This window comes from Propithecus coquereli, unplaced genomic scaffold (assembly GCF_000956105.1).
Source record: "Propithecus coquereli isolate 6110/MARCELLA unplaced genomic scaffold, Pcoq_1.0 Scaffold388, whole genome shotgun sequence".
Lineage (NCBI taxonomy): Eukaryota > Metazoa > Chordata > Mammalia > Primates > Indriidae > Propithecus > Propithecus coquereli.
The window spans coordinates 1,877,590-1,903,948 of NW_012149596.1; the positions used below are offsets into that span (position 1 = coordinate 1,877,590).

The 26,359-nt window shown below is 51.7% G+C and overlaps 2 protein-coding genes across 2 annotated transcripts; both read left to right on the forward strand.

Annotated features, from left to right (window-relative positions):
* Positions 1-316: 316 nt before the first annotated feature.
* WAS (Wiskott-Aldrich syndrome) lies at positions 317-7,237 on the forward strand. The gene is made up of 12 exons (XM_012652289.1): positions 317-504; positions 826-966; positions 2,037-2,123; positions 2,223-2,325; positions 2,441-2,482; positions 2,576-2,629; positions 3,559-3,733; positions 4,733-4,775; positions 4,975-5,128; positions 5,335-5,744; positions 5,997-6,111; positions 7,051-7,237. The coding sequence occupies exons 1-12, from the start codon at positions 373-375 to the stop codon at positions 7,104-7,106; spliced, it is 1,512 nt and encodes a 503-aa protein (XP_012507743.1). The 5' UTR covers positions 317-372; the 3' UTR covers positions 7,107-7,237.
* Positions 7,238-12,669: 5,432 nt separating this feature from the next.
* On the forward strand, positions 12,670-25,628 carry SUV39H1 (suppressor of variegation 3-9 homolog 1 (Drosophila)). Its single transcript, XM_012652275.1, has 6 exons — positions 12,670-12,763; positions 14,513-14,658; positions 15,947-16,609; positions 23,002-23,148; positions 23,233-23,362; positions 24,092-25,628. The coding sequence occupies exons 1-6, from the start codon at positions 12,670-12,672 to the stop codon at positions 24,223-24,225; spliced, it is 1,314 nt and encodes a 437-aa protein (XP_012507729.1). The 3' UTR covers positions 24,226-25,628.
* Positions 25,629-26,359: the final 731 nt, after the last annotated feature.

The following is a 26,359-nucleotide window of genomic DNA, read 5'->3' on the forward strand; positions in this document are numbered from 1 at the left end:
GTAGGAAGGAGTCAGCACTGCCCCATGGCTCTTCCCTGCCCCTGCCACAGGGAGCCACACGGAGGTGTGCAGATGGCTGGGCTCTCAGTGCCAGCCAGAGGGAGATGGGCCCCAGAGAGTAAGAAAGGAGGAGGAGGACCTGAGCTAGTCAAAAAAAATGGCTCTAACCAGTCAAAAGGAAGAGGGTCCCAATCTAAAGGAGGAGGCAAAGCCTGTCCTAGGGAGGAGGAGGTCAGGCCCACCGAGGGGCCCCTGGAGGACTTGTTTCCCTTGTGGTTTTTTTGCACTTCCTGTTCCCTTGCTCACTGCGGAAGTTCCTCTTCTTACCCTGCACCCAGAGCCTAGCCGGAGAGGACAAGAGCAGAAAGCACCATGAGTGGGGGCCCTGTGGGAGGCAGGCCCGGGGGCCGGGGAGGACCCGCAGCTCAGCAGAACATACCCTCCACCCTCCTCCAGGACCACGAGAACCAGCGGCTCTTTGAGATGCTTGGACGAAAATGCTGGGTGAGCTGGGGATCTCCTGGCCCTCCCTGTCTCCCTTCCTTTCCTCTTCTTCCTCCTCCTCCTCCCTCCTCATCTTCCCCATCCTTCCTTTCTCCTGCTCTTTCCTCCCCCTTCTCCTGTCCCTCTCCATCATCTCCTCTCCTAGAATCCACTCACCATCGGCCACCTATCCCAGGAAGATCTCAGTGTCTACTTGCCTTGCCTCTGGCTGCAGCTCTTCCTTCCCCACGACAGCCACGAGGAAGGAAGGACCAGGTCTGGCTCCAAGACCCTCTGGCTACACCTAACCAAACTCCAATGACCCTTGCTCTCCTCTCCCAGACCCTGGCCACCGCAGTTGTTCAGCTGTACCTGGCACTGCCCCCTGGAGCCGAGCACTGGACCAAGGAGCATTGTGGGGCTGTGTGCTTCGTGAAGGATAACCCCCAGAAGTCCTACTTCATCCGCCTTTATGGCCTTCAGGTGACCACCCCACCCCCGGACTTGAAAGCCGGTTCTCAACCTGCAAACCGAGATCTGTGTCCATGGCCCTGAGCCCTGGGACCAGATCAGTGAACCCCTGAGGCCCAGAACCAAAGCCCCGTCAAGATCCCAAATTCTGGTTGGCCGTTCTAAGTCTGCAGTGCTGACCCAGGAGTCTCCATATCAAGATCTCTCAACCCTCGAATATTAGCTCACCTCCTAAGCCTAATCTATTCTACAAATCCAAAAAATGAGCACTATATTTATGCCTGATCCTATTCTAAACTCAACATTTTTCATCCCAGGAGTCCCCCATCAAAACTCCTGAACCCATATGTTTGCCTAGCTCTTAAGTCATAAATCTGTTCCCCAAACCTGAGTATTACATTGAGTCTTGAACTCCAAATCTGTCCTTTTAAACTCACAGCATGGACCCCAGAATTCCATTAAAACTCCTGAACACTTAAGTAGTGACATAGTTCCTAAGCAAAAAATCTGTTCCATAAATCTCCAACCTGAATTTTCCAGGCTTAAACCCCAAATTCATTCTTCTAAACCCATAAAGATGGACCCAGCATAACTTCAAGATCCCAAGGCCATCAGATATTGACCAAACTCCTAAAGCCATACTCTGCCCTACAGACCCCAAATTACATATACCTTAGCTGGACTCTTCTCAAAACCTCCCAAATCTGTATGTCTGAACCCCAATTCCTAAATACTAGAGCCCTACCTGCCATGAAGGGGGAGTGGGTGCAAGATTGAGTCTATGAATAAGCCTCAGTTTCCTAGGACTGGAGTCCTAAATTCTCAAATTCAATCCCTCAAGTCCCACATCTAGGGCCCTGAACCCCAAACCCAAACCTTTCACAAAAATATATGACTCCCAGACTATACTCCAACCCTCCATATCTGATACCTATTCCCCAACTCTGATGCTGAGCTGAAAATCTCCAAATAATACCCTGAGACCCCAAATCTGGACACCATGCTCTCTGTCCAGATAACAAAGGCCTGCCACCCAGGGCACGCCTCAGTGCCAGCATGTCCCCTACCCTGCACTTCTCCAGGCTGGCCGGCTGCTCTGGGAACAGGAGCTATACTCACAGCTGGTCTACTCCACTCCCACCCCCTTCTTCCACACCTTCGCTGGAGATGTAAGTGACCAACCAACCCCTGGGCCTCAGTTGGGGTGTGGGGAGGAGATGGGAAAGTGTGGGGAGCCTGGAAGGCTGCTGACCCCAAGGCATGTGCAGGACTGCCAAGCAGGGCTGAACTTTGCAGACGAGGGCGAGGCCCAGGCCTTCCGGGCCCTGGTGCAGGAGAAGATGCAAAAAAGGAATCAGAGGCAAAGTGGAGGTGAGGAGGCTTAGGGGAGGAAAGGAAGTTGGGCAGAGGTGAGTGCAAGGGTGGGGAGCTAGAAAAGCCCCCTCTCATGGTTCTGGCTCCCAGTCTACCTGCTGTCTCTCCACAGACAGACGCCAGCTACCCCCACCACCAGCACCAGCCAATGAAGGTGAGTCCTCTAGTGCAAGTGCTAAGTAGTAAGGCACTAGCCCAGGAACCTGTGGTAGGTTGTGATAGCTCTCTACACACTCCATCTTCCCAGAGAGAAGAGGAGGGCTCCCGCCCCTGCCCCCACACCCAGGTGGAGACCAAGGGGGTGAGTACTGATTCTTTCCTGCTTTTCTGGCTGAATGAATGGGGGGAGAGTGGGTAGATGGATGAGTAGTTTGGTGGGTGTGTAAGTGGGTGAATGGGTGGATGGATGGCCAGGTGGAGGGGTAGATGGGTGCATGGATGGATAGATGAGTTTATGGATGGATAAATGGATGAATGGATGGGTAGAAGGATGATGGATATGTGGATGGATGAGCAGGTGCATGGACATGTGGAGGGACTGGTGGTAGATAGATGGCTGAACGGGGGTTGAATCGATGGGAGGATGAAAGCATAAATAGATGTATGATACATAGATGGGTATATAGATATATAGGTGAATGGATATGTGGATAAATGGATGAATAGATGGATGGATGATTGAGTGAATGAATGAATGAGTGAATGAACAGTGAATAAATAACAGCAATGATTGAGTGAATGATTGAACAAATGAATAATTTAACAAATTAGTCAATGAGTCAGTGAATGAATGAGTTAATATTTAAGTGGAGCTGGGTGTGGTGGCTCACACCTGCAATCCTAGCACTTTAGGAGGCCCAGGCGGGAGGATCGCTTGAGCCCAGGAGGTTGAGGTTGCTGTGAGCTATGATAACGCCACTGTGCTCCAGATGACAGAGCGAGATCCTGTCTCAAAAAACAAAACAAAACAAAAAAAAAATTAAGTGGTAAGCATGAGTGAGTGAATAAATGGATGAATCAGTGAATGTATGAATGGTTTGTGGGATCCACCCACTTCTCCATAGACCCTACTTGGACCCCTCACCCACTGCGTCCATGACCATCACACACACACACACACACACACACACACATACATACATTCCCCCAACAGTCTTCCCATTTCTTGCCCCTATACTTTGGTTGGTAGGTAAGTGGGACACTGGTCCAACCACCCTATTTTCCCCACAGGCACACCATCTGGCCCACTGGCCCTGGGGCTGGTGACAGTGGACATCCAGAACCCTGACATCACAAGTTCACGATACCGAGTACTCCCAGCACCTGGACCTGGCCCAGCTGATAAGAAACGTTCAGGGAAGAAAAAGATTCGCAAGGCTGATATTGGTGCACCCTGCGGATTCAAGTAAGAACCTTTCCCCAGTGGGCACACAGATCCCTGGGGGCAGAGGGACACATGAACAGGTGGATAGCTGAGTGGATGGAAGGATGGGCAGATGGATACGTGGGTGGGTGCAGAGCTGGGACTAGGGAGAGGTTAAATAAGGTACCTAGGGTGCAAAATTTAAGGAGGTAGTCACTCTCGGGGTCATGCCACTGTAATTCGTGACTCTGAGAGTGAGTGCCTCCTTATATTTTGCACCCTAGGCACCTCACTTGACTTAGCCTAGGCCCACCCTAAGTGGGCTGGCTGGGGAGTGGGTGGGTGGGTGGATGGATAGATGAATGGATGAATGAATAAATGAGTGAATGGGTTGAAGAATGTATGGCTAAGTGGTTGGACAGACAGGTGGATGGGTCTATGGGAAGTGGGTATGTAGATGGATGGGTGAGTGGATGAGTACGTGGACAAGTTGATGATTGGTTTGCAGACAAGGTGGATGGGGATGGATAGGTGGACAGACAGGTGGATGAAAGGACAGTTCAATGGATAAGTGAACAGAAGTGTTTGGTTCAATCGGTAGAAAAATGAGTGGATGGAAAGGTGGGCACATGGGTAGACGGATGGGTGGATAGACAAATGTGTGTGAAGACAGATTGGTGGGCAAACGGGTAAACAGGTACGTGTGAGCAGATGGTTGGAGAGAAAGATGTATGGACAGACCAGGGGTCCAACAGATGAATGTGAATGGATAGGTAGACAAATGAATGAGTGCTTTGTGGGATCCACCCACTTCTCCATAGATGGATGGTAGATGGATGGTAGAAAGAGGGACAGGTGGACAGATCAGCACCACAAACTATGGACTCCTTCTAATTCTATAACTCCTGCTCATACTCATTCACTCATTCATTAATTCTGGCCCCTCAGAGTCCCTCTGGGCAGGAAGGGGCAAAGGGCTTCACTAGGAAGGGAGGGGAAAAAGGCAGTGGGGCTTCACTGTAGTCTTCTCATTTCCCCCAGACATGTCAGCCACGTGGGGTGGGACCCCCAGAATGGATTTGACGTGAGTAACTCTGAAGTCCCCTGGACCCTACTCAACTCACCCACCCTTCTAGAGACCACTGCTCAGACTCCACTCCCAGATCCCACCCTTCCCACATCCCTCTCAGATCTCTCGCTGGGATGGACCCAATAATAATCCATGTCCCTTCCCTCTTCACTTTATTCTTTGACCCCTGCCCCGGCCTTTTCCTCCTGAGCAGGTGAACAACCTCGACCCGGATCTGCGGAGTCTGTTCTCCAGGGCGGGAATCAGCGAGGCCCAGCTCACCGATGCCGAGACCTCCAAACTTATCTACGACTTCATCGAGGACCAGGGCGGGCTGGAGGCTGTGCGACAGGAGATGAGGCGCCAGGGTGAGCCCCGCTTCCATATATCCCCTTCTTCTCCAGCCCTGGCAGCTGATACCTAAGAGATACACTGAAGTCACTCAGTCCTCTTGGGAATGCCTATACTGCCGAAATCAGGAGTTAGTCCGTTGGGGTACCCATCATACAAATGAGCAAAACTGAGGCTCAGAAGAAAATAGTAATTACAGCTGTGTGTTATTTTGCCCCCACAGAGCCACTTCCACCGCCCCCACCGCCATCCCGAGGAGGGAACCAGCCCCCACGGCCCCCTATTGTGGGGGGTAACAAGGGTCGTTCTGGTCCACTGCCCCCTGTACCTTTTGGGGGTGCTCCACCTCCACCAACGCCCCGGGGACCCCCACCCCCAGGCCGAGGGGGCCCTCCACCACCACCCCCTCCAGCCACTGGACGTTCTGGACCACCTCCTCCTCCACCTCCTGGGGCTGGGGGGCCGCCCCTGCCACCACCACCTCCACCACCACCACCGCCACCACCCAGCTCAGGGGATGGGCCAGTCCCTCCCCCAACCCCACCTGCTTTGGTGCCTGGGGGGGGCCTGGCCCCTGGTGGGGGTCGGGGGGCACTTTTGGATCAAATCCGGCAGGGAATTCAGCTGAATAAGGTGAGGATGGGCAGGATGGAGGATTGGGGCTGTGGGACTCTGGGGTGTCCTGTGCAAGTCACAATATTGGGGGGCTAATGCTGGGACGGATGGGGGTGCCAGGCTTTTGGGGTTCAGTGATAGGGTTGGGAGGTTGCTGGAGAATCTCAAAGGGGATTGGAGTGTGTGGGAGGAGAAATAATGGAGATGGGGAGGGGAGAAATGTTCCTCTCCCAGGCCCTGAGCCCTCCATGCTGAACCCTACTTGTGCAGACTCCTGGGTCCCTAGACAGCTCAGCGCCACAGCCACCACCTCAGAGCTCGGAGGGGCTCGTGGGGGCCCTGATGCATGTGATGCAGAAGAGAAGCAGAGCCATCCACTCCTCGGGTGAGCCGATCCCACCAGGACCGCGAGCCTGGTTCCCAGGGCTAGCGCTGGCCTGAAAGCAACCCCAGCAGTCACCATCAGTAGTGACATTAGCCCCATCTGTTGATGACAGTATTAACATGAATCTTGTATCATTCTCCTTTTTGACAATGTTACCATTGTCACTATGTGACAATATTATAATTAACTGTATCTTTGACAGTAACATTAATGCCAGGCTGTGTTCACAATATTAACATCAATCCCATATGTTCAGTGCTATTAACATTAGTCTACTGTGATGACAATATTGTAAAGAACCCCAACTTTGACAATACTGTTAGCTATAACTCATTATGTGATAATAACATATAACTAACCCAATCTTTTTATAATTATGTTAATATTTCCTAATATGTCAATAGTATTGTCATTAACCCATTATATGAGGACAATATTAATCTCAGCCTATTATGTGACAATAATATAATTAATTCCAGCTTTGATAATAATATTTACATTAACCACAAAGTGTGTCCATGAGATTAACATGAATCCACTGTATGACAATATTATACGGACCTCATCTTTTGACAGTGATATTACTACCATTAACCCCATTATGTCAACAATATTAGCATTAACCAGCCATGAAACAATAATAAATTACCCCACCTTTGCTAATAATGTTTAAATTTGCCCCATTAAGTGACAAACGGATTAATATTAACCCTTTGTGTGGGGTTAATATAACCAGATTTTTGACAATATTAACCTCAACTCCAACTAGAACCTGGACCCTGACTATAATCTCTTTCTAGTCTTAAATGGAAACCCTAACTCTCCCTCCTCTAGCCGGAGACCTCAGCCCCCCACGGCCATGTCCTCACCTGCCAGGTCCTAGGAACCCCCCCATGCTGCCCAGCCTGAGTCCCACCCCACATCTTTCTCTTCTTCCAGATGAAGGGGAGGACCAGGCCGGCGATGAGGAAGAGGATGATGAATGGGACGACTGAGTTGCTACTCCGTGCTCCTTCCCAGAGGCCACAGCTCCCATTCCATCTACTCTATGCCACCCTCTGCTCTCTGTTTCCAGGGCCCCAAGCCCTGTTTCTTTCTTTCTTCTTTTTTTCTTTTTTTTGAGACAGAGTCTCACTCTGTTGCCCAGGCTAGAGTGCCATGGCGTCAGCCTAGCTCACAGCAACCTCAAACTCCCGGGCTCAAGTGATCCTCCTGCCTCAGCCTCCCAAGTAGCTGGGACTACAGGCACACACCACCACATGTGGCTAATTTTTTCTACTTTTAGTTGCCTGACTACTTTTTTTTTCTATTTTTAGTAGAGACGGGTCTCGCTCATGCTCAGGCTGGTCTCGAACTCCTGACCTCAAGCGATCCTCTCACCTCAGCCTCCCAAAGTGCTAGGATTATAGGTGTGAGCCACCGTGCCTGGCCCCCAAGCCCTGTTTCTTCCCCATCAACCCTTCCAGTGTTACCCCTGCCTGGCCTCCACACTCACCCTAGCAATACCCAGTGCCCTTTTTATACAAAAGTTCTCAGTTCTTATCACTCAAAGATTTTTAAACAAAAATAAAAGAATTGTCTTTTTGTTTCCATATCTCAGTTTGCTTACTTTCCAAATGTGGGAACTTGGGGTCCCTTTCCCTCAAAGTCCCTTTTATTCACTAATCCCATTTTATTTACTTAGCATTACATGTATATAGTCATTCATTACCTCAGTCATTTCGCCCGTGTTTCTTTGTTTCCTTCTGCCCTTCTGTCTTTTCATGAACATTTATGGCCAGGTACTATTTTAGGGGATGGGGATCAGGCAGTGGAAAAAAACGAGACAAAAATTCCTGCCCTCATGGGGTGGAATCAACATTCTAGGGGAGCAGACAGACAGGAAACAAGAAATCAAATCGAAATAAAAGATGGCTACACATCATAAGTGCTGGGAGTGCTGAGGCAGAGACAACAGAGGAAACAACATTCAGGTGGAGGTCAGGGAAGGCCACTTGGAGGAGGTGATGGTTGTGCTGTACCTAAAGAGAGAGAAGGGTCTGCCAGGCGAATATTTGGGGGAAAGGCACTCCAGGCAGAGGGAACAGCCAGTGCAAAGGTGAGAAAAAGCTTGGCATGAGGCTGGGTGTGGTGAATGAGTGGGCGAGCCATTTAGTCATTTATGTATTTAATTATTTTTTAAAAAATTGTTCAACACAATACTAGATCAAGAGCATACCCAATGACCAGACCTCCCCACTCTCCATGCGCACAAAAAATCACAAAGAAGGATCCTGATGGGAGGGTCCCTCTCTCAATTATAAAACTTAGCCCTGCCCTGTTCCCACTGTAAACCGAGCACCAGCCAATTGCAACAGAAGAGGCAGAGTTAATAATCAGGCCGCCTCTAGAACCGGGGCAAGATGCCTCCCCTCTAAGCCTTGGTTTCCTCATGTGTACAACAGGGGTAACTGATGTCCCACTGGGATCCCACCAGGTCACCTCTCCTCCTTCTCCAGGACTTGCTCCCCCAGAAACAAAGGAGTAACTCAAAACTGTCCCCGGCGTTTAAAGCTTTTTCCAAGGGAGTAATTAGAAACTCCCGCACATCAAAACCCAAAATTGAGGTCCCTGTCCCTTCCCATTTCTGAAATCTGGTGGATTCAAGATCTCAGATATCCTACCTTTAGAAGAGGAGGAGGAGGAGAGAGGGGGCAAAGAGAGAGGGCTGGCTTTTTCCTTCTGCAAGACCAGTGGAAGAAGTTCTGAACGTGGGGGGAATGGGGTGTGTTGGGGGCAGAAATGAGCGAGGAGGTAGGAGCAGCAGTGAGGGAGGAGGTGCGGGGGTGGAGGCAAAGCCAGCAGAGAATCCCCTGTGGAAGGGGCAATTCCAACCCCCACCCGCCAGCTAGAGAAGGAAGGAGTCTCAGGTCCCCTTTAATTCATTTTTCTTCACCCCCCACTCCACTCCCCACCCGTCCCCACCCCAGCCAGGTCCACAGGCAGGCGCTGAGTCTAGAAAGGGCCCATTGGCATCACTTATCCCTGCTCCCAGTCCCCCACAGAAACCCTAGAAATCCAGTGTTCTGGGACCCCTCCGGCAGGCTCTGTCCTGGGAAAGACCTTCCGTCACGCAAGCCCTGAATCCCCGCAGGTGCTGGCTAGAGCAGGCACAGACTTGGGGTAAAAGAATTGACCGTGAGCAGCTGCCTGACCACTCTGGGCCTCAGTTTCCTCAGTCTTTAAAATGAGGCTAAAAACCGTCATGTCACAGGGCTGTGGCGAGAATTAAAATAGATGACATCTGCAAAGTGTCTGGCTCCTCCTAGGCTTCTAGAAATGTTACCTGCTGTTATCGTTGCCGTTTTGTTGTTATGACTGGATTTCACTAACCCTGAGTCACCACTGATTATAAAATGCACCATTATTTTATGTATCACTAAGAAGACAAAAAACTGATGCCATTTAAATTATGACTCACCAGTACTTATAAGACGCAAGCTGATTGCAGAGATGCTAAAAAAACTAAATGCTTCTGGAGCCCTGGCTGGTAATGTTGTTTCTTAACCTGCATTCTGGTTCCACATGTATGATTGCTTATGAGAACTCATTACACTGTTCATCCCTGGTCTGTGTACTCTTCTGTATGTATGTTATACTCCAAAATGAGGTTTACATTAAAATCGATCAAACCTGTGCAGCTTGCAATAGATAAAACCTTGTATTGGCTCCAGCATCGGGCAAGGCAGTATATACAGTAGGCATTAAATTAATGCTGAATGAACAAATGTCTGGGAGTGGGACACAGTACTAATAGCACAGCTTCTTACTTTTGAGGTCTCCTGAAATGGTGCTAGTCCAGAAAGACTCAATTTCCAGATGAGCAGAAGACACGCACCCCAAGGCCACCCATCTGAGGTTTTACAGATGAAGAAACTGCCGAAGGTCACACAATTTAGTAAGTAGTGGAGATGAGATATGAGCCAGGGAGTCAGGCTCCAGGCTCCTGGCCTTTACCCACCACATCACACTATTTGGGGAGGGCCGAGGGATGCGCCCTCCAGCCCACAGACCCCTCTATCTCCCCCCAAAATCCAGACAGGCAGAGGTCATGTCTGAAACCACTCTCGTGGGTTAGACAGGTCTCCTGGCTCCTGGAAGTGGGAGGGCCCTGCCTGGGGACACTGAGGGGTATGTGAGGACCACCATCTGACTCTGTCCTAAGGGAGGGACGGGGATGCCCTGTGGGATTTACGCTGCTGACTGTTCAACTCAGGGCAGGCAGGGGCTGGTGGAACCTCAGACCAGCCAGCCATTCTCCAACCAGCTCGCAGCTGGACTGGCAGGCAGACAGAACATCCGTTTGGTTAACTGTGTAACCGTTTGGTTGACTATAGAACTCACGGAGTCACAGGGAGAGGGGCAATTTGAGGAACTGATAGCGTGGTTTCCTGAACATCTAGCTGAATGACAGCCCGCCTAGGATTGGCTGGGGCTGGTGGCCTGACAGTGGAGATGACAGGCAGCCTCCTGAGGGCCTTGCAGGCTGGCTGACTGATGACCTGTGATGCTACTTGCCTGTCTGGGTGGCCACATGTTGTGAATGGCCGACTAGTGTCAGGAATCACAGCTGGCCTGAGGGAATGTCTGGATGTTGTACTGTCTGGCTCAGTGTGAAGCAGGGCTACCTGAGGGAATTCCAGACTGGCTGATCAACAGATCTGTGGCTACTCGCTAGGCAGCTGTGTCTGGGGACTGAATGCCCCCCCTCACTGAATCCCAGCATGCTGGGGAGCCTGCTGGGTGCTCCCACTGACAGTGTGGTTGGTCGATGCTGAGAATGACTACCTCGCTGACCGACAATATGAGGGCCAGATTGAACGAGTCACAGGCTGACTGACCAACAGCAAGATCAGCTAGCTGCCTGACTCCACGGCTGTATGTGGTTACCGACTGTCTGCCCTGCTAGAATCCCACTCTCCCTGAGGGACCCAATGCATCAGAGGATAGACTGACTGATGGTGGGGATGCGTCGCCTTGGAAATGACAGACTGGCTGCCCCACTGACAGGTGGTGTGGAAGCTTAAACGTACCGTTGCTGTGACTATTTGCTGTGAGGGCCTAGCTGGGTGTTGTTACTGAATCGTGGTGTGAATGAGGAGTAATCTGAGAGAACTACAGTGACCAGCTGATAGTGTGACTGTCCCACGGGGCTGTATTAGATGCTGACAATGACATCTTGTTCCTAATCACAGCCTGCCCGAGGGCGTGGCTGGATGCTGTAGCTTAAGAGGGGATTTCCCCAGGGAGACTCGCAGCTGGTCACAGGGCAGGGGTAGAGGGTGAGGAGGGCTGATTGGTCGGCTGACAAAGTGAAGACCGGACGGTCTGAGGGAATGACAGGCTGGCTAACGGTGCCGTCTGTCTGCCTCCAGGAAATCGCAGCCGGCTCGAGGGCACAAATGGATGCTGCCATTGACTGATCGACAGTGTGAATGGGGGAGGGTCTGACTAGACACCTGTCTGTGGTGAACGACCTATTGCCTGATTTGAATCCGGTGGCCGGACTGAACAGCTGGATGTGGCGCTAGTCTACCTAGGAGTCACGGCCTGCTTGGGGTTAATATGTGATGACAGACTGACTGACGGTGGTAATTGGGGGTCTGACGGGACGAAGAATCCCCCATCTGACTGGCTGACGACGTGATTGGCTACCAGCGTGACAGACAGACCGGCGTACGGGCAGGGCCTCGGGAAACCTCAGCTGCCGCCGCCGCCGCTGCCGCCGCCGCCGCCGCCCAGACGCACTCTGGGAAAGCGTGGCGAGCACCCGCCTCCGGGACCGAGCCGGGCGGCGGGGAGGGGTCCGGTCACGGCTCGCCGGTTGGTCCGCGCGGGCACTGCTCGCGGCGAGCCGCGGCCAATAGGCTGCGCGTTCCCGGCCACGCCCGCGCGAGCTCTCTTCTCGCGAGGCCGGCTAGGCCCGAATGTCGTTAGCCGTGGGGAAAGATGGCGGAAAATTTAAAAGGTGAAGCAGTGGCAGCTGAGGCGCGGGCCCGCCGGCCGGGCCGGGTGGGCTGGAGGGGTGGCGTCGCGGGCTCGGGGTCCTGGCGTCCGAGGCCACGGAGCCGGGAGCCGGAAGCCCAGCACGGAAAGGATAGGGCTCTGGGAGCGCGGGCCTGGCGCGCGGGGCTGGGCGGGGCTGAGAGGAGGGGGCGCGCGCCTCGGAGCGCGGCGGGCGCGGGGCTAAGTGGGGCTGCGGAAGGGGGACGCGCGCCGCAGATCGCGACCGGACCGTCGCGCGCACGCGCGGGGGCTTGTCGGGGGAGGCCGCGCCCGCGCGCGGGAAAATTGGCCCCCGGTGACCGTTACCCGCTCGGTGTCCACGCGAGACGCCGGAAGGGGAGGGAAGAGAAGGGGGACAGACTCCCCCGTCAGAGTGGGGAGACAGGGGACTCTTCAGGGGGCGGGTATCTCCTCTGAGCGTGATGGGGGAAGGGTTCGGAGTAGAGGGAAATGGGGCCTTCCTGACAGGAGAGCTGGACTCCCCCATGTGCTGGGAAAGAGGGGTGACTCAGAATGTTGGGGGCTCTTCTGCATGAGGAAGGCCGCGAAGAGGATGGATTCCACAGGTGTGAGGGGGACCTCCCAGTGGTACGAAAATCCAGCAGTGGTCAGTGTGGAGCCAACAGAGCAGCTGGAGATGGTGGGATCACTTTAGTGGGGTTTCAAATGCAAGTCGAGGGGCTTGGAAGGGAGAGGAAAGCGTGGGCACAGACAGGCTCAGTCGCCACTAGGCCTTTAGACGGGGGGAAGCACACGAAATAATTTTGAAAAGCTCTTGTCTTCAGGTTGACATCTAGAGTATTTCATCATGAGTTTAAAGATTTTTGTAAAGGGAAGTAGAAAATAGTTCACATTTTAAAAATGATGAAATAGGATGAGTACTGGCTACACTTGAAATGTTTTGTGACGTGATTTGGTAACATGGCTTGTAAAGCACACTAAGAATGTACCTTGAATCAAAGGAATATATATTTTTAAATCCGTGTGTCTTGAAATATTTTGGTAGCCTGAGAAATATTCTAGGTGTATTTAAAAGAATTGATGTCGCCTGTAATCCTAGCACTCTGGGAGGCCGAGGCGGGTGGATCGCTCAAGGTCAGGAGTTCGAGACCAGCCTGAGCAAGAGCGAGACCCCCGTCTCTACTAAAAAATAGAAAGAAATGATCTGGACAACTTAAAAAATATATATATAGAAAAAATTAGCCGGGCATGGTGGCGCATGCCTGTAGTCCCAGCTACTCGGGAGGCTGAGGCAGGAGGATCGCTTGAGCCCAGGAGTCTGAGGTTGCTGTGAGCTAGGATGACGCCATGGCACTCTAGCCCAGGCAACAGAGCCAGACTCTGTCTCAAAAAAAAAAAAAAAAAAAAAGAATTGATGTCACTAACCTATACTTCTTTGCATGTTCCTGAATTCAGAGCATACCCTTTGGCTGAGCTTTATCCTTCACAGAAATGTGGATGAGACAGAAAGTCAAAATGCAGAGTGAAAAAAATATACTTTGCGGGTTTAAGGCACCCAAATTGATCATTCAAGGAACCTTCCTGTAATGTAATATCATTCTACAATCTCTTATTCATAATTCTATTAAGTCCTGAAAGTTGAAATATTTTTCTTAAATGTGGCACCATTCATGGTGAAAGTAGATTATAAAGTGGGACTATTCATTGAGCCTATTTTACATCTTTACTTCTCCTATTTAATGTGGAAAATCCATACTTTTGCTGCAGAGCTGTTTAATGTGTTTGATATGGCTTGATGCCCCTGACCACACTGGGGGTGATGTCTGGGATATCCTAGAACTATACTTGTAAAATCTAAAAAATTTTGAATTCCAAAACACATCTGGCCCAGGGGTTTCAGATAAGGGATTAAGGACCAGTCTTTCCAGTTACACCTTTGTTTGGTGCCCTGGAGGTTTTAATCTCATCCCCACCACCACCTGCCCCTCAGGGCAATGCACCCTACTGAGATGGGGGTTGTTATTCTCTTTCTTTTGCAAAATGAGGAGAAGGGTGATCAGGTCGGTCCTGAACTCAAGGTAGGTTTACAGGCTGTTTTAGAAATAGTGTAGAGAGAGTTTGGAGCTCTGGAAATAGATTCCCTTATGACAGTCCATGTAGCAAAACACACTCAGAGATCTGCTCCAGGGGTAACCTTGGGCCATGAGCACTGGGGTTCAAGGAAGTGGCACATTTCTGTTGCAGAAGAGTCTCAGCATTAGGGAAGTCGTGTGAATTAAATTTTCCTGACTCTTAGGCAGTCTTTCGGATGTTCCAGGGAGGATCCTGGGTCCCTTTTGGCCCCTGGCCTGGTCATGCTGCCCAGTAATAGTTCTTTCTGGCCCCCTTGTTCCAGGCTGCAACGTGTGTTGCAAGTCTTCTTGGAATCAGCTGCAGGACCTGTGCCGCCTGGCCAAGCTCTCCTGCCCTGCCCTTGGTATCTCTAAGAGGAACCTCTATGACTTTGAAGTCGAGTACCTGTGTGATTACAAGAAGATCCGCGTGAGTCTGGGGTGACCAAGCCCTGGGAGGGGGTGGGTCTCGAGGAAATTGGTTTCCAGCCTTCTTGTCCCCCACTGCCCACATCTGTTTCCAAAGGAAATTTTCTACCCTGATCCTGAAAACAGTAGGATGAATAGACCATCTTATCCCCATTTTACAGATGGGGAAACTAAGTGGCTTTTTGAGGGGAACAGGAGCCAGAATGAATCCCCAAATCTCTCTTCCCACCTCCCTAGGAATACAAACCAATTGCAAAGATAGAGATGCTGAGCCCAGGAGTGGAGTTGTTGATAGCTGACAGTTATTGAGCACTTTCAATGTGCAAAGCCCTTCCTCTCAGAAACTCATTTAATCCTCCTAGACAGACACTGTGAAGTGGGAACAGTTATCGTTGCCAGAGGAGGTAATGGCAGGAGAGTTAAGAGAACACACTGGAAAGCCAGCATGCTTGGGTTTAAATCCTGGCTGTGAAATCCCAGGCTCCTTACCCAAACTCTCAGTACTTCATTTTTCCTCATCTTTAAAATGGGGATGACTATTAGTATCTATCCCATTGCAAGTTGTGAGGATTAAATAATTAATAATACACGTAAGTTGCTTAGAACAGTTCCTGCTACATAATGAATGCTAGAAAATGTTAGGTATTTTCTTATTTTCAGATGAGGAAACTGAGGCCCAGCAAAGTTAAATAACTTGCCTAAGGCCATACAGCTAGGGAGTGGTAGATTCAGGATTTGTACCCAGGGTGTAGAGTCTGTGCTGTTAAACTCTATCCTAGAGCTGCCTCTTGGCAATTCCAGCTCCCTCTGGCTGCTGTGTGGAGAACAGCCTGCAGGGGGCAAGGTGGAGGCAGGGGCCTGTGAAGAGTCCAGGCAGCGACCATGGTTTGTTCGAAGTGGTTGGAGTCTGGATGCATTCTGAAGGTGGGGCTGATGGGATGTACGGAGGGTGGATGAGGGAGTGAGCAAAAAAGGAGTCAAGGATGACTCCAGGAGTCTGAGCCTGGACAGCTAGAAGGAAGGAGCTGATGATGTGGAGGACAGTGGAGGGAGTAGATTTGGGAGATTAAAGTAAAAGTTGGCATTTGGACAGATAGTGGGGGAGAGCAGGACTCAAACCCAGTAATCCTCACTCTGGAGCCCATGCTTTTTAACCACTGCATGGAGTCATTCCAGAAAAGGGGTGGGGCGAGAGTTATGTGTTGGCTTTGGGATGGAAGCCCCATGAAGACTGGCCCAAGGATCGTGCCACTTATGGTGTCCCCATGCCCCTTCCCGCCCCCCAACAGGAACAGGAATATTACCTGGTGAAGTGGCGTGGATACCCAGACTCAGAGAGCACCTGGGAGCCACGGCAGAATCTCAAGTGTGTACGCATTCTTAAGCAGTTCCACAAGGACTTAGAAAGGGAACTGCTCCGGCGGCACCATCGGTCAAAGACCCCCCGGCACCTGGACCCAAGCTTGGCCAACTACCTGGTGCAGAAGGCCAAGCAGAGGCGGGCGCTCCGGCGCTGGGAGCAAGAGCTCAATGCCAAGCGTAGCCACCTGGGACGTATCACCGTGGAGAATGAGGTGGACCTGGACGGCCCCCCGAGGGCCTTTGTGTACATCAATGAGTACCGTGTTGGTGAAGGCATCACCCTCAACCAGGTGGCTGTGGGCTGTGAGTGCCAGGACTGTCTGTGGGCACCCACCGGAGGCTGCTGCCCAGGGGCGTCACTGCACAAGTTTGCCTACAATGACCAAGGCCAGGTACGGCTTCGAGCCGGGCTGCCCATCTACGAGTGCAACTCCCGCTGCCGCTGTGGCTATGACTGCCCCAATCGCGTGGTACAGAAGGGCATCCGCTATGACCTCTGCATCTTCCGCACGGATGATGGGCGTGGCTGGGGCGTCCGCACGCTGGAGAAGATCCGCAAGAACAGCTTCGTCATGGAGTACGTGGGAGAGGTAGGGAGATGGGACCATGTGTGTGTGCACAGCTCTTCCCACTCTATGTTTGCAGTGTGTGCACCCAGCTCTCCTCACTGTGTGCCTGCAACTCCCTGCTTTCCCTGTGGGAAAGGTCTGGGGGAGGGGGGTTGATCTGACTGTCACAGAGACATGGGGCAGGGGCTAGTATTCCAAGCTGGTACATTGCTGGCAGTTAAAAGAATACTGAAATACTTCTGGGCTGGGCTGACTTCATAAGGGTACCTAGCAAAGAAAAAAAGTGGGAACTGAGATCCAGGCAGCATTCCTCTTAACAGGCCATGCGGTCTGGCACAGGGTTGCATCACCTGAAAAGGCACTTCCTCTTCTCCTTTCACAAGGGTCTGTCTTATCAGCAAGCAGTGTCTGCCCCGAAGGAACATCTTTTACTAGTCTGCACAAAAGGAACACAATCAGTTTAGAATAGGATGTAGACATGCCTTGGACAGAGGCTGGTTTCCTCTTCCTGTGGACTTTCAGGACACCGGGGAAAGGCCGAGTGCGTTAGGCAGGCCAGCCACTGTAATAAACAACCCCCCCATCTTAGTGGCTTCACACACGGGAGGTTTTTTTGCTCATAGAACAGTCTAGCGTGGGTGTTCGGGTGGGTATCCTTTTACACAACAACTGGGACACCTAGACTCTTTCCCTGTTGTGCTTTTGCTGTGCCTTGGAGCCTCGGAATTGCTGCTAGAGCCTCAGCATTGCCTGGCAGGTGGGCTGAGTGGGGGCTACGAGGGGAGGTTCTAACAGGCCAGGCCTAGATGCAACGCACATCACTCTGCCCACACTCTGTTGGCTGGAACTGAGTCACTGGCCTTACCTCAGTGCAAGGGAAGTGGGAGAGTGTGCTTTAGCCATGTACCCAGGTGGAAAACACAAGGAGTTTGGGTGAATATCTAATAAATGTCTGGAATAGAAAGTGTTGTATTCTAAGGTAGAGTGTGGTGTAGGCATTTTGGATGGGACAATTCTTTGCTATGTGGAACTGTCTCATGCGTTGCGGAATATTTAGTATCCTTGGACCATGACCGTTTAAGTCCATGAGTGTGCCCTGTCATGGTGACAACCCCAAATACCTCTATATGCTTCTGTAGGTTTCTTAGGAGTGTGATATGGTTGGAAAATGACAGAAACTAGCCTGAGGGACACACACCTGAGGGTATCCACATTGTAGTACTGACATTGATGACGAGGAGAGGAGCTGTACGGTAGAGAGGGTCAGACCACAGAGGGACAGAGACAGTCTTGAGTCAGAGCAACCTACATCACAGAGGACTCCGACACACCCCAGATAACCCTGATAGTCTGCTAGAGGAAATGGCCACATGCTGAAAGACCTGACAGTCTGGAGGAAGGAGGTGTCCATACCCAGAGGGTTTCTGACAATCTGCAGGAAGAGGTGTCCATGTCCCAGAGTGACCCCGATGACCTGGAGGAAGATCTCAAGCTCTCCACACTCCCAGAGGGCCCTGGCGGTCTGACTTGGGAAGTGTCCACACCCACACTGTCCTGACAGTCAGGAAAAAGAAGTATCCTCATCCCAGCGGGATCTGGACAGTCTGGAAGAGATCGGGTCTACACCCAAGAGCACCCGGACAGTCTCGAGGAAGTGTCCATATCAGTGTCCTCACATTCTGGAGGTGTCCAGACCTCAGAGGGACCCTAACCATCTAGAGGAGCATGTTTCCTTACCCTGGAGGTGTCTGGAGGTCTGGAGGAGGAGATGTCCACACCCTATAGGCCCCTGACAGTTCTAGAGGCCACACAGGGCAGGAAGTGGCTCCGCCTCACAGTTCTGATATCTAGAGGAAAAGCTGTCTACCATGCAGGATGCTGACAGTTGAGGAGGTGGAAGAGTACATCCCACAGGCAGCCTCAGAGTCCCCGGGCCTGATACTTTTCTGGCTTCTCTTCCTTAGTGTCCTTACTCCTCCACACTGGAAATATCAGGGTTTCCAGGGACTCTCACCCTTCCCACTCTCCACACATTCTCTCTGCATTATTCTTGGCCTCCCTCTTGCCATGTTGGTGACTTCCAGGCCCCCTCCAGCACCCTCAGACCCATGGGTCCTCCTGATGGTGCCACAGGCCCCTGAACACTGCCAGAGCCAACTCATCTTCTCGCATCTCCCTCTGAAGAGGCAGCATAGCAAAGTGGTCAGGAGGGTGGACCCTGGAGCCTGCCCGCCTGAGCTTGAATCCCAGCTCCAGCACTCGTCAGTCACTTAACCTCTGTGTCTCAGTTTCCTAATCTGTAAAATGGGAACCATAATAGCACCCACCTCCTACACTTGTTATAAGAATTTTTAACTTTTAATTTAATTTTTTTTTGTGGCTGTACTGAAGTAATCTCTGGCTGTTATAAGAATTAAATAAGTTTTTATGTGTGAAGCACTTTGAAAAAGCACTTGAGCAGTGTTCAATATATAATAAGTTTTATATAAACGTTAGCCAGTACAGTCCAAAATTCAGAAAATCCAAAATGCTCAGAAAACCAAAAGTGTTTGTAACCCACCTGGCTGTAAGACCCAGCCTGGCCCGGTAGGGGTCTATTTATAGTTTTTATTTATGCTACTTGGGTTGAATATTCATAAATTTTGTTGCAGAAATACTAATTTACTTGATTATGTGGTGTTGTCCCAGACACTATACCTGGGTGTTATGTAATCGAGGGCATATCTCCCTACCTGTACACCACTCGATTCTACAATTCCAACACCAACAACCTCCCCTTCCCTCCTTTGCACCCTTCCACATTTGGTCAGAACGTTCACATTCCTGCAGAGCATTCCCACCCTTACCCAGCAGAGAATGCTAGCCTATTTTATCCATTCAAAAACATGCACTTTGTTCCTATTTTAACATCTCTGAAACGAAGATGAGTCTTAGTTAATTTAATTAGATGATGATGTATCATTTAAATAATGGTAATTTTTCCTCTGTTGGTAAAGGGCACATAAAATAAGGGCACATCTTAGATTCCGACAAGATGCAGTACTCATAACCACTCCTAACATTGCTCAGTGTGCTATCAAAACCAGAAACACCTTTCACCATGATCTCCTTGGATCTTTACAAGATTTTGTCCCTGTCATTCCCATTCTACAGATGAGAAAACTGAGGACCAGCGAGGTGTAGTAATTTGCTCAAAGATACAAAGCTAGTAAAGTGGGTAAAATAATAAAGAAAAGGCCCAAGTGTCTGAAACTGGTGCTCTGCCAGGCCTGGTGGCCTTTTTTTTTTTTTGTATTTGGCTGAGAAAACAGGTGCAGAGAGAGAACATTCAGGATGACATATCCAGGAGGCATAGCAGCAGCTGACTGCAAGTCTCCTAGTTCCTGTTTAAGTCATCGGCACCCTTTCCAAGCTGCCAGCTTACAGCCTGTGTCTTCCGCAGTCATTCTGGAGAGCTGCTAGGGAGGGGGGACATGGACCAATCTGTTCCCCAGCGGATCAACCATTACAGAGAAGGCACCAGGAGCCGTTTGTGCCCTGGAGGGCTTATAGTATGACTCACTCCTGGTGAGACTGGGAGAGCAGGTAGGGGCAGAACAGTCAGGAAGACAGAGACCAGGGAGGAGGTGGGCATTCCCACTGGCTTGAGGAGGGGCTACAATTAAAAAGATGGCTCAGACACCACCCAGAATGCCTGAGCCCAGGAGATGCTGCCCTTTGATCCCAGGGCTTAATTAGAGAGGCAGCCAGCTTCTGAGGTGGGGCGAAAACCGAGAGGCTTGGAAGACTGCCTGGAGAATCCGTTTGAGCCACAAGGAAGAACGCGTGTTCTCTTGGAGTAGAGGGAGACTGACCTTGACATACACCTCAAAACACTTCTGTGGCTCCTATTGCGTCCCTCAGGAGAGAGTCCCCATTCTTCAACCTGGTGTCAAAAGCCCTTTTATGATCTATACTTGCTTTAGAGGATGTATCTCTTTTCCATTCCCCCTTGAACCCTAAACAGTGTGTTTCCTGATCAGCATCTTGCACTGTGGGTGTCTGAGTCTGTCTCTTTCACCAGACTGTGACCCCTGAGTGTGGGGACCAAGTCTGGTTCCTTTATGTCCCCCACCTGTGACTCCTGAGAATGGGACCAAGCCTGGTCCCTGTGTCTCTCCCACCAGACTGTGAGCCCTGAGAGCTGAGACTAGGCACAGGGCAGGCCTCAATAAAGATCCACTGAATGAATGACTCAACAAACAAAAACTGGGTGTGGGGAGCCAGGTTCCTCAAGGAGTGGAGCTGGAACATGGGGCAGTAAGTGTGGCCCAAGGCGGGTAAATCTTGGTTTGCTCAAGGCATAGTTGGCACAGAGCACAGGCTGGAGGTGACTATGTAAGAGGCAGGGAGGAGACAGTGAGGATACCAGTGTGGCCATCCTGGCTAAGGTGAGAGATTTGCAAGTCAGAAGAGTGTGGTCACTGACCCTCATGAGGGTGAGCAAGGAAGGAGGCCTGGATGGGTCTCTGGAGAAGGGAGAGGGCAGGAAGAAGAGGTGTGGGGGAAGAGCGTGTTTGAGCTGCCTGGAGGACCATCACCTGGACAGAGGACAGATCACTAAGCCAGAAAGCAAAAGAAAAATCAATAGCAGTTCCTGTGTGTCTCCTGTGTGCTTTGTGGCACTCGCCTCTCAGGGCCGGGCAGAGAGGTGGTAGGAGACCCAGGAGTGGAGAGTGAGACTTGCCCTGGTCTAGGGTCCCCTGAGGCTGAGGAGGGGACAGTCTTGGGGACAGGGGGACCCTCACCCAGGGAAGGGCATGGCAGCTACACTTGGGCCAGAACGCTGTAGTCGCTGGCCCCTGAGGGAAGAGGGGACGTGGGGCCAGCGAGGAGAGATTTGTTAGGGTAGGGTGGGGTGGAAAGACCTAGCAACAGCATTTGGGAGGCAAGGACAGGCTGGGGCTAGGATGGTGCTGCAGCTTCATGTTTACTAGGACACATGGGGATCTGGCTGGGGAGGAGGGGACTTAGGAGGAGACACTGCTGCCGTCTTGAGCACCAGTTGTCCGCAGTGGGGAGCAGTGTTGGGCTGAGGGAGGGCTTCTCTTACCTACACGCCGGTCTCCTCTCATCTTTCCTCCCCTCTGTTATTCGTCTCTGAAGATTTTGGTCTTGGCTTCTTTCTTACCATCTCAGACTCTCAGGGCTCTTGGTCCTTTCTCTGGACCCGAGTCTCCCATACAAGAGTCTGTCCACGTTTCTAACTCTGTGTCTACCAGTCTCTTTCCCCTTGTTCTCCATGCCTTCCTTAACATCTGCACAGCCCAAGCCACTCCGCTGTCTTGTGCTGGGTCCCACACTGGCTCAGGCTCCCTTGCCCTGGATCACTCAGTGTCTGTCTCCCTGGTGTGCCCTGGGTCTCTCTTTCTTGCCCTTGTTGCCCTTGCTTTGGGTCTTTCTCGCTGTGGGGGTGGGGGTCTCTCTCTCCTCCCTCCCTCTCTCCATGTATATATATATATATATATATATATATATATATATATATATATACACACACACAAAAAAAATTTATTATTATCATCATTTTCTTTTGCCTAGGCTGGAATGCTGTGGCATCAGCCTAGCTCACAGCAACCTCAAGCTCCTGGGCTCTAGGGATCCTCCTCCCTCAGCCTCCTGGGTAGCTGGGACTATGGGCATGTCACTCACGGCTAATTCTTTTCTTTCTTTCTTTCTTCTTTTTTTTTTTTTTTGGTAGAGACTGGGATCATACTATGTTGTTGTTTTGTTTTATTGTTTGTTTGTTTGTTTGAGACAGAGTCTCGCGCTGTCACCCAGGCTAGACTGCCATGGTGTCAGCCTAGCTCACAGCAACCTCCAACTCCTGGGCTCCAGTGATCCTCCTGCCTCAGCCTCCCAAGTAGCTGGGACTACAGGCATGCGCCACCAAGCCCAGCTAATCTTTTCTATTTTTAGTAGAGACGGGGGTCTCACTCTTGCTCAGGCTGGTCTCGAACTCCTGAGCTCAAGCAATCCTCCCGTCTTGGTCTCCCAGAGTGCTGTGTGAGCCACTGCACAGGCCCCTTCTTTTTGCTCTGTCCCCAGTGCACAGGAGGCTCTGGGAATTCTGAGTCAATTCTTGCTGGGCAGCAGCAGGAGGAGCTTGCTTTCTTTTACTCTAACTGGACCTTATAGCCAGCCTCTGCCTGCCACTGAGAGAATTCCCCATGCCATCCAGAGGCCTGAGGAGCGGTGGGCAGTGGGTAGCTGAGGCCCAGTCCCTAACAAGGTCTGACACCCTCTGCATTGCTGCCCCCATATGTCCATGGGGCAGGGGTGCCTCTGCTAACTGTTCTTCAGGGCTCAGGAGCCATGCTGGCTTTCCTGACCCTTCATGTCCAATCTCCCCTCGCCCATGGCCCTTTCCCCAGATCATTACCTCAGAGGAGGCAGAGCGGCGGGGCCAGATCTATGACCGCCAGGGCGCCACCTACCTTTTCGACCTGGACTACGTGGAGGACGTGTATACTGTGGATGCCGCCTACTATGGCAACATCTCCCACTTCGTCAACCACAGTGTGGGTACCCCCGGCAGGCGGGAGCGGGGCAAGGAGGGGCAGGCCGGGGCTCCCCTCACTCTCCCACTGTTCTTTCTCGCCCAGTGTGACCCCAACCTGCAGGTGTACAATGTCTTCATAGACAACCTTGATGAGCGGCTGCCCCGCATCGCTTTCTTTGCCACAAGAACCATCCGGGCAGGCGAGGAGCTCACCTTTGATTACAACATGCAAGGTGGGGGTGGCAAGGGACTGGGGGCAGGGGCACATAGTGATGTGGGACATGAGGACCCCTCCCTAAGGCACACCAGTCACTCAGAGAACCAAGGGAGGTTCTTTAGCTGAAGCTTTAAGATGCTACTCCTGACTCCCAGTCTCCCATCTGGACTCCTAGAGCCCTGCCCACCCCTTGGGGCCCCCTCATTCCCAACCCCTGAACCCCAACCCTGAGACGTTCATACCAAGACTTCTGGAGGGAGATGTTTGGAGAGTTAAGACACTCCCCCAACTCCAGTCTTGAGTGAACATCCCCCAACCCCTCCCCACTCCTAATCCCCCTTGGCCTTCCTCATTCCAAGCCTCTGGACACCCTTGTGGCCTTCAGCCAGTCCCCTCCTTGACAAATCAGCCACCTCTGAGACACTCAAGGGCAGATCTTTGGCAGAAGAGTTCAGATGCCCCTCTGGACACCCAGGCGGCCCTCTATCCCTGACCCCTGCCTGAAACGACCCTCCTGGTTCCCTGATTGCAGCTGCCTCCCCCAACACCCCTCCAGCGCTGCGCCCTGGCCCTAGCCCCAAACCAGCAACCCTAAGATCCCTCCTAACTCAAATCCCAGAGCTTCTCCCTGCCCCCAAGATCCCCGTCTCATGGTAAAAGGGTAGCAGGATGCTTCATCCAGGCCTTCTAACAAGTCCCCTCCCTCCCTCCCTCCCCACCTCCCTCCCTGGCTGTGACTCCACAGTGGACCCCGTGGACATGGAGAGCACCCGCATGGACTCCAACTTTGGTCTGGCTGGGCTCCCCGGCTCCCCCAAGAAGCGGGTCCGTATTGAATGCAAGTGTGGGACTGAATCCTGCCGCAAATACCTCTTCTAGCCCTTAGAAGTCTGAGGCCAGACTGATCAAGGGGGCCTGAAGCTGCCTGCCCCTTCCCCCACAGCTGCCCTCCTGTCAAGGAATGACAGCCAGGGCCTCGCCTGCCTCCACCTGCCCCACCTGCTCCACGCTCAGGGCTGCGGCTGCGGTGAGGACCGACTCCAGGAGTCCCCTTTCCCTGTCCCAGCACCATCTGTGGGTTGCACTTACAAACCCTCACCTACCTTCAGAAGTAATTTTTCAACATCAGGACTTTCTGCGGTTGGGATTTGTGGCCTATCAAGGAGGTCCAAGGGGTGAGCCCTGGCCAGCCCCTGAACAGAACAATGTTTGTTTTTGCACCTGCTTCTGCCTGGAGCTTGAGGAGTCTGCTGCAGGCCTCCTCCCTACTGCCCCAAAGGAATGGGGAAGCAACCCCAGGGCAGGCAGACATCAGAGCCCAGAGTTCCCAGCAGGAGATAAAGCTGGTTCCCTGACCACAGAAACTTTGTACTAGTGAAGGAAACAGGGTCTCCAGGGCTGGGGGCTGAGGCTGGTTTCTGCTCATGCTTACAATGCTGGCAGCTGTAGGGTTTCTTCTTCAGGGCTGCACGTCTGAGAAGTGGACACCCATATGCCACTGGAAGGGGAGTGGATGGCCATGGCCCACTGACCAGTGAAAAGAAGGCAGTCAGACTTGGCCAGCCCTGGCGGTGGGCTGGGCCCGAGCTCTGCCTTCAAAGAGTACAGAGAAGATACCTAGGGTTCTCGGGAGCTCTGGGGTTGCCGAGAGCCCTGGCCTGGGGTGTGATGACTGCTGGGACTGCTCAGAGCTGGAACCAAGATCTAGATAGTCCGTAGATAGCACTTAGGACAGAAATGTGCATTGATGAGGTGCCAGGCACTGGGTAGAGCACCTGGTCCACGTGGATTGTCTCAGGGAAGCCTTGAAAACCACGGAGGTGGGTCCCAGGAAAGGGCCCATGTGGCAAAGGTGAAGTACAGGCCAAGCATGGGGGGGCTTCCTCACTGTGGGATGGGGAAGTAGCAGTGAAGCCTCTGCTGCCTGCCAGCCCCAGCCCCCAGCCCTTTGCGCTCACCCTGGGTTTACTGGTCTCGAAAGTTACCTGCCTACAAATGTACAAAAGGCAAAGGTTCTGATGGCTGCCTCGCCCCTTGCTCCCCCACCCCCATGAGGCCTTCTCTAGGAAGCCTTTCCTGACTACTTGTGCCCAGAGTGCCCCATGTGAGACTGTGTGCCCTGCTACCAGATGCCAGATCTGTGTATCCGTCTGTGTGTCCATCCTGCCCTCTCCCCCAGACTGACCTTCAGGCATGGACTGAATCTGGCTCTCCTCTTGTGTACCCTTGGCCCTACCCAGCCCAGAGTGGGCATCAATAAAATGAAATATTGACTGAACAAAGCAGGGCGTGGGCATTGAGGGCCTTGCATGTGCGTTGTGGGCGGGCTTGTCCAGGAGCATGTTCCTCAAACCTCAGCCGTCTGGCTCTAGCCTTTCCAATTCTGGCCCCCAGAGCATATCGCTTGCACCACCATCTACATAACACTTTGACCTAAGATAAGCTTCCTTTATACTTAAATTTAAAATGCACTTAAAAAGCAAACTAAATCCATTGCCGTCTAATGGACAAACATTAGCATTTGTCATAAACAAAAATAACCAGGGAAATAAATACAGTGGAAATACAGAAATGTAATATAATTCTAGCAGGAACCTCCTTGCTCTTAAAGGCATCGAACCCTGAGCCTGCCTCCTGCATTCAAAAAGAAAAGTTTGTGCATGCTGGAGAAGCTTTTTCTGCAAATATTTATTGAGCACTTATATGTGCCAGAGTATAAAGCAGAGAACAAAGACATAACGTTTCAAATATACTTACTTGTTTTCGTCATCCCTCAACCTGGATGTGAGCCAGTGCTCTTTGTTTTTGCTCCGAGATCTCATGTGCTATGACACAGATACCCAAATATTTCAAAGATCTCACACACAGGTGACAGCATCCCAAACAGTCCAGAAACCTCATGCCTTGTGACAAAGATCCCTAAATCCAGAGACCTCACACACAGGGCACCTAGGACACAGGCTTCCAAATAGCTTGTAGACCTTATACTCTGAATATTGACTCCAAACCTCAG

What these genes read in the sequence shown, in the direction of transcription:
- WAS (XM_012652289.1), top strand. Translation starts at nt 373, where the DNA reads ATGAGTGGGGGCCCTGTGGGAGGCAGGCCCGGGGGCCGGGGAGGACCC. An exon ending in TCCGCCTTTATGGCCTTCAG is followed by an intron (nt 967 to 2,036) that starts GTGACCACCCCA and finishes GCACTTCTCCAG; the next exon opens with GCTGGCCGGCTGCTCTGGGA. An exon ending in ACCAGCACCAGCCAATGAAG is followed by an intron (nt 2,483 to 2,575) that starts GTGAGTCCTCTA and finishes CCATCTTCCCAG; the next exon opens with AGAGAAGAGGAGGGCTCCCG.
- SUV39H1 (XM_012652275.1), top strand. Translation starts at nt 12,670, where the DNA reads ATGTTGGGGGCTCTTCTGCATGAGGAAGGCCGCGAAGAGGATGGATTC. An exon ending in TCATGGAGTACGTGGGAGAG is followed by an intron (nt 16,610 to 23,001) that starts GTAGGGAGATGG and finishes CCCTTTCCCCAG; the next exon opens with ATCATTACCTCAGAGGAGGC. An exon ending in CCCACTTCGTCAACCACAGT is followed by an intron (nt 23,149 to 23,232) that starts GTGGGTACCCCC and finishes TTTCTCGCCCAG; the next exon opens with TGTGACCCCAACCTGCAGGT.